Source organism: Curcuma longa, chromosome 12, assembly GCF_044706935.1.
Source record: "Curcuma longa cultivar G26 ecotype Majalengka, Jawa Barat chromosome 12, ITB_CL_G26_1.1, whole genome shotgun sequence".
In the NCBI taxonomy this organism is placed as follows: domain Eukaryota; kingdom Viridiplantae; phylum Streptophyta; class Magnoliopsida; order Zingiberales; family Zingiberaceae; genus Curcuma; species Curcuma longa.
The window spans coordinates 2380505-2391071 of NC_133872.1; the positions used below are offsets into that span (position 1 = coordinate 2380505).

Sequence of the window (10567 nt, forward strand, 5' to 3'; positions counted from 1 at the left end):
TTGAAAAAAAAAACTCCTATTCCAAAAAAAAATTATTCAACTTCTCTGGCGCCATCAACTTTAATCTCTCACCGGCGTGAGAGGAACCTACAACAATAAAAATATTTTTAAAAAAATCTATATATCATTACTCGATCGATGATAGACCCACAATACTACATGGGATGATTTGATGGTCAGAATATTTCAAAGTAAAAAATTAATATATATGGTTTGTCGATGATCCTTTTAATAATGTCGATAACAATATTAATAATGGGTAGTAGAACGCCTCAAACTCGAAATGGTACGTGATTCACTGTCGGACACAGCTCAGAAATTGAAGTGGTCACTACCAATCACTAATAAGAAAATAGGAACACTTCAACTTCCACCTAACATTGTGTGCGTATTAATGCCCGTGCTTTCTCTTTCACATTAAATGACCAAGTAAAATTCCTCTACGTTTGATACTTTTTCTAGCTCCTTAAATCAAAGCTACTTAGTTTCAACCAAATAGTCCAACTTCCAACCTTATCATACATGCACTAGAGCCTTAATGAACCCATGTATCAAACGAATTCCATTTTCCCCAGCATTATTTTTGTCATCCTGATCCTGCTTCCAATCGCTATATCTCAAGAACGTCGACGCCCAGTAGTCCCTGCCTTGCTCGTCTTCGGCGACTCCATCGTCGATCCAGGAAACAACAACATGCTCATCACACCGGCCAGGGCCAACTTCCCTCCTTACGGCAGGGACTTCCAAGGACACGAACCAACAGGAAGGTTCAGCAATGGAAGAATCCCTACAGATATAATAGGTGATCAGAAAACTCACTCTTCATTTCCATCCACCACTGCTCCATCTCTCCTTATTATATATCATCGCCATCATCTCTATTGCAGTTTCATTGCTCAGAATTAAAGATCTTTTGCCTCCTTACCGTGCTCCTGACTTGGAGGACCACGACCTGCTCACTGGAGTAAGCTTTGCATCTGCTGGTTCAGGCTTCGATAATCTCACAGCTACAGTGCCGGTAGGTGCATGCATGCTGCAAGATCATATATATCGATGTCAATAACAAAAAAGACATTTTACCACAATTTTCATCTTATATGTATATATATAGAAAGTCTTCTCGTTGTGGGATCAACTGGAGATGTACAAAGAGTATAAGAGAGAGTTGATAGCCATTGTAGGTGAAGCAGCGGCAGCTGCCATCATAAGAGAAAGTCCTCATGCGATATTCTCTGGGAACAACGATATCTTGACCACCTACTTCTTTACCACTATCAGACAAAGGACCTTCGATCTGCCTTCCTACATCAACTACCTGGTTAATGCCGCCACCAACTTCGTAAAGGTATATATATATATATATATATATATATATATATATATATATATATATATATATATATATATATAGTGACACAGTACGAATTGCCAGCTCTATATAATTAATGACGTTGCAGGAGTTATACGAATTGGGAGCTCGAAGGATTGTCGTAGCAGGAGTGCCTCCTCTGGGCTGTGTGCCAGCGTCGAGGACCGTCGGCGGAGGAGAGAATAGAGACTGCGTGGAGACTTACAATCAAGCTGCCACCTTGTTCAACCTTGAGCTATCGAGGAACTTAGAGCAACTCGATGTGGATCTTTCCGGAACTCGGATCGTTTACTTGAACATCTACGATACCGTGATGGATCTCATTCAACATGGCGAGGATTATGGTAATTAACTGGATGACTTTTATTATGATCTTAATTTTACTTGATGATTTTTGTGTGTGTGGTTATATTATTGATTCTTAGGGTTTGAGGAAACGACAAGAGGATGTTGTGGGACTGGAGAATTCGAAGCTTCAATATTTTGTAATGAGTTTAGCCCGTTCACGTGCCCAGAAACAGAGACGCATAAGTATCTGTTTTGGGATGGTTTTCATCCGACGGAAAGAGCATTCCGGATCATCATTACAGCTCTGCAGTCGCAGTTTATGCGTCTTGTGATAGAATAATTTATATATTTATTATATGCATCGTTAATTGAGATAAATATTTATAAATTATATGACGTATTAATTGAGATGCATAAATATCAAAATATTTATGAATTATATGCAGTATTAATTGAGATTTACCTTCTATCGAAATATATATTATGTATTTAGTTTTCTTAAAGAAATAAAAAAATTACTTAGGTTTCGGGATTTCTCATTTCAATGCACCTAACTTTTATAATGTCAAAATCACACATTATATCCTCATTATACCCTCTTTTTTTCCATTCAAAACTTTATTGCCGTTGAATTCAAATATGAGGACATAGATAAATTTTTAAAAATTAATTTTAATTTGAAATAATTTGGAATTTTTTAGAAATAAGTTTTATCCTTTGACAGCCTAGAAAATTTAAATTTTTAAATATTTAATAGTTTTTGAACTAGGGGAGTATGAAACTCATGATGATATTGATTAGTGAACATCATTGTCCTAGACATTATAATAAAATTATGATAAATTTTATCAAATTTTTGTAAAGTTAAAAATTTTGTTTTCAATTTATGATATTGAATTCAAAATTAAGGGCATAAATACATTAAGAAAGCTTCTGAGGGTATATTGATTTTAATTTAAAATGGTTTGGAGTTCTTTAAGTCCATCGATCAATTTTATCTTAAATTTATTGATGGACTTAAAAATTTTAAATTACTTCAAACTAAAATAAATATACTTTTAAATTTTTTTTAATGTATCTATGCTTTTAAAATTGAATTCGATAAATTGAGAATAATAAATTTTTAGATGGAAAAGAACGAGAAGGAATATAATGGAATGTGGTGCATGATTTTTAAAGTTATGAAAGTTAGGTACTCCAGATACGAAAAATCTTGAAATCTACGTACCTGGTTCAGTAAAATATTTAATAAAAAAATATAATTAGGATCTTCTGCATCTTAACAAATCAAATATGATGGTGTATTAATGAAATTAATGTTAAGCACAGAGACTCAAAATACCACATCTCTTTATATATACATTTCCATCTATATGTAACATAGAGATTACAAATGACTTATCAAAGAATCATCTAATTATCGATCATATTTTGAAAAGATTTTAAAAATAATTCTTAGAATCTTTCATCTTCTTCATAAGGGGGTTGTACTTTTATAATTATTTATTTTTTTATAATTTAAGTATCTAAACATGGGGTTGTCTTCTTCATTAATTTTTCTATCAAATGTATTTGAAATACAAATTAGAATTTACTTGTAGATGAAGGTGTATGTTTTTATAATTTAAGTATCTAAACATGCTCAATTAATTATGAAGATAGATCTTCTTCATTAATTTTTCTATCAAATATATTTGAAATACAAATTAGAATTTACTTGTGGATGAAGGTGTATGTTAATGGATCAGATTGAAATAATATATTATTAAAAAATCTCAATTCGAACTCAAATTCAATTCAAAATTTTAAATCTGAACCCGAACTTATATAACCTGACCAATTCAAAAAACTTAGAATTTGTTATTTTTTCTGATAATTATTTATTTTTATCATAATATTTTATCATTATCATACGTTTACATAAAATAATTTAATTTTTAAAATAAAAGTTAATGTAATCCTAAAAAAATCTCATAAATTTTAAATATGAATCAATCCGAGTCAATCCAAATCTGACTTCGATCTGAACTCGATCCAAATTTAATTCAATCAAAAATTCGTAATTCGAATCCTAAATCTAAATCTAAAAAACCTTAACCCTAAGGGCATCCACAATGATACCAAATATTTCTTTCAAATATTTGTGGTCTTTACATCCACATCATCAATCAAATATCTCGTTTCTCAAATATTTCAATTTTCATAATGAAATATACCACAAACTAAATATCTCTCACTCTTATTTTTATTTTTTATTTTTTATTTTTAATTTTTTTTCAAGTATCTTCATGAAATACCCTCCATTGGAGATGCCCTAGTATAATATTTTTAGAATGGACTCGATTGGATCGACTGATTGGATTTTTTTTTTTGATACCCATAGTCCACGTAGATACGAGGCTTTGATGGGAGAATTTAAACATTTATCTTATTATAATAGAGTTCGATTTATTGGTGATCCTTTAATGACGTATGTGATAGAGCACCCGACAAATTATGGATTATTGTTTATGCAAGTAAGATAGCGCAGCGCCACCTCGACAGCGATCCCGTCGCTTACTCGGCGGCTTAGTTAGCGCTCGTCCTTTTTTTTTTTTTTTTTTTTTTTTTTTAAAGGGGTATCTGGGCATTTGGCACCAACTAGTCCCCTTGGCTGACCGGCCCTACCCCACGGCCTTCAACGAGAGTCCCCACCGGCCAACGAGGGTAAATCAGGAGGGCACTGGCACCTACATTCCAGCCCATTACCAAATTGGGATCCACGTGCCCGACCAGCACACATGCCACGCCCCAGGCATTAAATCCAGTGAGACGCGTCCCGGAGGAATCGAACCGTGGAAGTGGCCTATGGAGAGGGAATGCGGTTACCAAGTGCGCCACGCCCCTGGGGGCAGTTAGCGCTCGTCCATGAATGCACTGGCGGAGGACTAAGATGGCGAGGATGGCGGGGAGTCAGAGGGAGAGACAGAGATCATGATGGGTCATGGGGTGCTCTTCGGCCGCCGGACAGAGATCATGATGGATCATGACCCATGACGGTCATGGGCACTTAGAGCATCTGCAATGTTTGTACGTTAATAATACCATAATATTAATAAAAAAATAAAAAATAAAAAAATATATGTCGGGTGGGCTAGCTAGAGGCTGACCCACCCCACTGCCGCATGAACGAGTTCAAACTCTTGAACATGTTCATGTGGCGTTCATGCAGAGGGGTGTTACAACACCCCTCCACAACGTGGATTAACACCTTTGAGCGTTAATGGGACGTTATTAACACCCCATTACAGATGCTCTTATCTCAAGTATTTAAAATATTAAAATTTGCGGAAATGATAATTATGAGACTATCAAAATGACAACATGACTCTGCATCTTTAATATATAAGAATATTAAGTATTACACTAATCAAAATAATTCTGAAACTACAAAATAGTTCTTATTTTTATTATTACTCTCCATAGAAATTTTGCTTGAAAAAGAAAGTTTTGTTTAAACTGAGTTAAATTAAAATCAATTTGAATATTTTTATTAAAAGAGAGGTGAGATAAAGTGTCTTTTTAGAATAAATAAAACTTTCTAATCACGAATCGAAAAAATTGTTAGACTTTTTTATTTAACTACAATATTATTTTTTTGGGTAGAAAATGTGTATGCTGTCAAATAAACCACAGCGTAAAGTTTAAAGTTGATTATTTTAAAATTTGGATGTAATAAACGTAAACTTGGTTAAGCAAAATGAAAATTTTCCATAAAACTTTATGAGGACACGTATCACGTAACTCCGTAAGAAAGCTTATTAAACCACGGTACTCCGCCTCTAGGGTTTCATCGGTTGATCGGCTCCTCCTTTCCCCTTGCGTTACGGGACAGGTGCCTCATCGCTACCTCCATGGCGAAGACGATCACGCTGAGGAGCTCCGACGGTGAGGTATTCGAGGTCGACGAGGCGGTAGCCATGGAATCGCAGACCATCAAGCACATGATCGAGGACGATTGCGCCGACAACGGCATTCCTCTGCCGAACGTCACCTCGAAAATCCTATCGAAAGTTATCGAGTATTGCAAGAAGCACGTCGAAGCCTCCGTGGCTACCGCCTCGAAGTCATCCGATGACGCCACCCGGATTGACGACGAGCTCAGGTTCTGGAATTCAGAGTTTGTTAAGGTCGATCAGGCCACCCTATTTGATCTTATACTGGTGAGATCTCTGGTCGTTTCCTCTTCTTCATTGCTTCTTCTTCTTGCATTCATTGATAGATACGTGCCTCGTGGAGTTTCATATTTAATTGATGAACTCAGAGATGCACCTCTGTTATCTGCGTTTGCATATACTTATTGATCTCTGGTGATCCGTAATCTTGATGGGAACAATTGTTTCAAGTGCATTAATTATCAGCCAAATAAACCAAATATGACACATGACTGCATAACCTTGATAAATTTTGATATCAAGACTTTCTGGTGATCCGTAATCTTGATGGGAACAATTGTTGCAAGTGCATTAATTATCATCCAAATACACCAAATATGACATATGACTGCATAACCTTGATAAATTTTGATATCAAGACTTTCTTAATTTTGAAATCCATTTCATCCATGTCTTTCAATAACGATGCAGGAAATTTTATATACTATATTTTTGTTTAATCCAGCATCTTAGTGAAATAGATTTATTTAGAAAAATAAATTTGATGAATGAGAATAACTGCATGAGATACGATATGAATGGAAAGTGAGTGCAAGGGTTCCTTTATATGTAATTTGTTTTATTTCTGAATATTTATGAAGTTTAATAGTTCTTGAGGGCTTATATTTATGCTGCTTCTGTACCACTAATGGTTCACCGTCTGTAATATATTTCTTGAAGGAGGTCAAGTATTTGCTGCATGAAATTGAACTTTTTCTCTTATGTTGTGATACTTGGTCCTTTTAAATTTTATATAAGAAAGAGATGACTACTATGAAACAGTGACAGCTAAGATTTGCTAGTTTTGAAATCCATTTCATGCATGTCTCTCACTAATGATTGATGTAATTTTATCTTCATTATATGCAATGTTTTTGTTTAATCTAGCATCTTAATGATATGAACAGAATAGTGAATGTAACAATTAGTTTTATTTTACTCACATCTACTCATAAAGTTTGATAGTTGTTGAGGCTTTGTAATTATTTCTTAAGGAAGCAACTGTTGCCTTCGATTTGAATAACATGATCGTTTGAAATGTGTTTTTGACATGCTTTGATAGCTAAAATTAGGCTGCTGCATATGTAACACTAGTGGCTCACCCTTACATGTTTACGTAGGACTTAAGGAGGTTAAGTAATTGCTATATAAACTTTGAACTTGTTGAATGTATACTACATTTATATTGAAATACCTAACTACTACTATACAACCATAATCAAATATGATATTTCATGCCTATATGTCTATGCATGTGTACTCAAATACTGCATATGCACTAGATCAATTGCAATCGCGTGCATTGCCATTTAAAACCACAAACATAATGCACTGTTGGGGATCAATGAAAAATGTAATTAGTTGGAGCCTAATATAGTTAAATGCTATAACCTTCTGTACAGAAGCAGTATTTAAAAGTTTCCAAGTATATCAAAACATTAGTATACAAAACAAAGTTAAGAGGGTTTCTTTGCCTTGACAATTTTTTATACTGCCAGTACTTGTAATGTATTTAATACAATATTTTAAATTAGGAACATGTTAGTAACTTAATCTATTCTTTTGGGGAGGAAAACTGATAAGGCAATTTGGTATGTGAATTGTTGAGGGAATAATTCATTGCAATTAACTATGTGAACAAGCCAGGTTATTGTACGATAACAGTTCCAAGAGTACTATAATAGGCAGTACATGCTAGGATGTTAGATTAAAAAAATGTCAATTCTAGAAAATTTGACATGCCTGCATAATTTAGGTTTCTACTGAGATAGGGTATCAACTAGGTCATTCAATATGTTTTATTTTCATTCTTGAGATTTGACTTAGTATATAGGAGTTTCATTGTAATTGGTCTTTCTCATCTTATTTTTTGATTCGAGCTTGCAACCCTTATTTTACCAAATTAAAATATATTTCATTGTAATTTAGCTTTAGTTTTTCTATGTTTGGACTGAGAGATTTGAAAATACATGTTGCTCTATTTTTTGTTAATCTTCTTATATCTATATCTGTTTGTTTGTAGTCTTGGCTAGGGATTTCCATTATTCTATAATACCTAACAAGGATCTTACTTTAGTAATTACAACACACATTCACACTAACAGGGCTCTTGTGATTTCCTGAAGCAATATGTGACCTTTACCCTGTTGAGTCACCTAGTACTTCAAGTAACATAGATTATACCCTATGTTTCATGTTGGGTTTCAGACTTGGCCATGTCTGGCCAATCGAAATGTATTTTAAAAAAAAATTCAAATATTTAACTGAATATTTTTTTCTTAAAAAAAGTATATCAAAAATGTTTTAAAAGCTAACTCAATGTTATTTGGCCTAAACTGAATTGAATTTTAAAAATAAAGAAAAATTTATTCAAAAGATCCTGGTAATTTTCGTTGAGCATGGGTTTTTCATATTTTTAACAACAAATTGAATTTCTTAATACGGATTTTAATAATCTATCTTTTAAGTATACATTGTTTTATGCTTGTTGGCAGTGGCGGGCATATTACCTACTAGGATATCACTTGGTATTAGCCAACAGTTTTAGCTGTGCCTGAATTACCTAATAATGGTCTCTTAGTTATTCATATTCAATTTAAAGGTTTAATATAAGGATTGAATTCTTGAACCAACCCAGGATTTCAATCCCCATATCGCTCAAGATAGTGTCACCAATGCCGATATTGGTGTTGAAGTTGTGTTGAAGGTGTAGGGGGCACCAATGTTGGAGGAAGAGGAAGGAGAGTAGGAGGGTCAGAGGTGTGCCAAAGGAGGAAGAGGGACACCTATGCCATAGGAAGAGGAAGAAGAGTTGGAGTCAAATTGGTGTTGGAGGTGTGCCAACGAAGAGAAAGATGGTGCTAGTGTTGAAGGAAGATGAAGGAGAGGAGGAAGGATGCCGGTGTCAGAGGAAAAGGAAGATGATAGGAGGTGAGGAAACCTACTTGCAACGGAGCCAACATTGGAGTTGACGAAGTTAGGATTTTGGTTTTGATGTGGAGGCGGAAGTTGCAATGGAAGTGGAGAAATGTTTGAGTGTTACGGAAGACGCTGACAATATCGAGATTTTGCATGCCAATCATCAGGTGGAACAAAGTGTTTCACCTGTCTTGATCAGCACTGCTTGAGCCTTTAAATGATGGTCAAATGATTACCAATCATTTTGTTTTTGTGAAGCTGTTTTCGTTGGCGTTCTTGAAAAAAGTCTTTTTTTTCACATTTGTCTCGTGCATAATTTTCCATTCCTATCAACCTTGATCACTTTGGATGTTTGATAGATGTCCTCCATAATTGTTCATTTTCCATCTGTATTAGCTGCATTTTTTCCCATTTATGCCCAGCATCTCATTAGTCTGCTGCTGTTTCACTTTCTCATGCTCGTCCAGTTTGAGGGGCTGTTCATAGTATCCAGCTTGTCTCAATTTACTTGCAGATAATGAAATCAAGAGCGGCCTGAGTAGACTGAACTATGATAAATTCAAATTAAAAGCAAATCAAACATGATTCATACATCAATAAATTATTCTAGTTCCTACTTAGAGACCTTTTTCAAGCATCACTTGCCAAACAAGTAAGAGGTACAATTGCTGTTAGAGTTCCACCTGATAGGATTTGGAGATGGAATGACTCAATTTGAGTTCTTTTGTCTTCTATGAATGTTGCTATCCTTCTCCTTGTTTCATATAGTATGCAAAGGCGTTGGTTTTGATTGTTTATTTGGATTCATGTGAAGATACACACACCTGAATTTATTCTCTTATTTAACTGCATCCTAAGATGAAACCTTTTGTGAATTTTTTTTTCTCCCAATTAACTGCCTCACAATGACTTGGTGAGTAGATCGCCAAGCAACCACCTTGGCTATTCTTTCTGTACTTTTTTTCTTTCTTATTTTAATTGTGTTCTGTATTTTCAGGCTGCAAACTACCTGAATATAAAAGGGCTTCTGGATTTAACTTGCCAAACTGTGGCTGATATGATCAAGGGAAAGACTCCTGAAGAAATCCGCAAAACATTTAACATAAAGAATGACTTTACTCCAGAGGAAGAGGAAGAAGTTCGAAGGGAGAATCAGTGGGCCTTTGAATGACATGCTATCTTATTTCGTAAGACGTTTTGATCCTCAATTGAACTCTTTCATGACTGTGGTACTGGTAATGTTTTTTTTTTTTGAATTTTCTTTTAGTGTTGGCGTATGTCTGTGCTTTGTGGGTTCTAGGATGATTGAAGCTGAATGCCCAAAGACTATTTTTGCATCAGGAACTGATTTACGGTTCTGAATGACAGTGTCATTTGATGATTGAAGCTAAATAATTGCCAACAGACTGGATTTTATACGAGGAACTGGTTTAGATTCTCCAATTGTTCTTTTTTCTTAACTTGGACCGATTAATACAACCAGCAGCATATACTAAACCAGACGTTGAACTGGATCATTGACTGAGCTTGAGTTTGTGTAGTTTAGGATTGATTACAAAATCATCTTTCCCTCAAGGTGTCACGAATTTAGTATGAAGTAGAAAATAAGTATGCATGCTACTGTTGTGCCTATGCAGTTAATCATATGAGAAATTGGAATCCAAACATATCAATTTCCGGCGACGAAATAATTTGTATGAAAATAACTTGACACGTTTCTAGGAATGCTTAAAGTTCTTTTTAGCCCGCCCAATAGACATCATCACTCTTATTGGTTGAATTGGCGTCCCAAACAAAA

At 34.7% G+C, this 10567-nt stretch overlaps 2 protein-coding genes across 3 annotated transcripts; both read left to right on the top strand.

The window, feature by feature from the left end:
* The first annotated feature begins 517 nt into the window (after positions 1-517).
* Positions 518-2012, top strand: LOC141843593 (GDSL esterase/lipase At5g42170-like). Its single transcript, XM_074731647.1, has 5 exons — positions 518-802; positions 888-1018; positions 1112-1345; positions 1458-1713; positions 1795-2012. Exons 1-5 carry the CDS (start codon positions 547-549, stop codon positions 1995-1997), a joined length of 1080 nt encoding a protein of 359 aa, XP_074587748.1. The 5' UTR covers positions 518-546; the 3' UTR covers positions 1998-2012.
* A 3446-nt stretch (positions 2013-5458) lies between these two features.
* On the top strand, positions 5459-10109 carry LOC141843125 (SKP1-like protein 1). 2 transcript variants are annotated; one of them, XM_074731159.1, is made up of 3 exons: positions 5459-5859; positions 9767-9956; positions 10037-10109. In XM_074731159.1, exons 1-2 carry the CDS (start codon positions 5551-5553, stop codon positions 9938-9940), a joined length of 483 nt encoding a protein of 160 aa, XP_074587260.1. In that variant the 5' UTR covers positions 5459-5550; the 3' UTR covers positions 9941-9956; positions 10037-10109. The 2 variants fall into 2 exon arrangements, with proteins under 2 accessions (XP_074587260.1, XP_074587259.1); XM_074731158.1 differs by having other exon boundaries at positions 9767-10109.
* Positions 10110-10567: the final 458 nt, after the last annotated feature.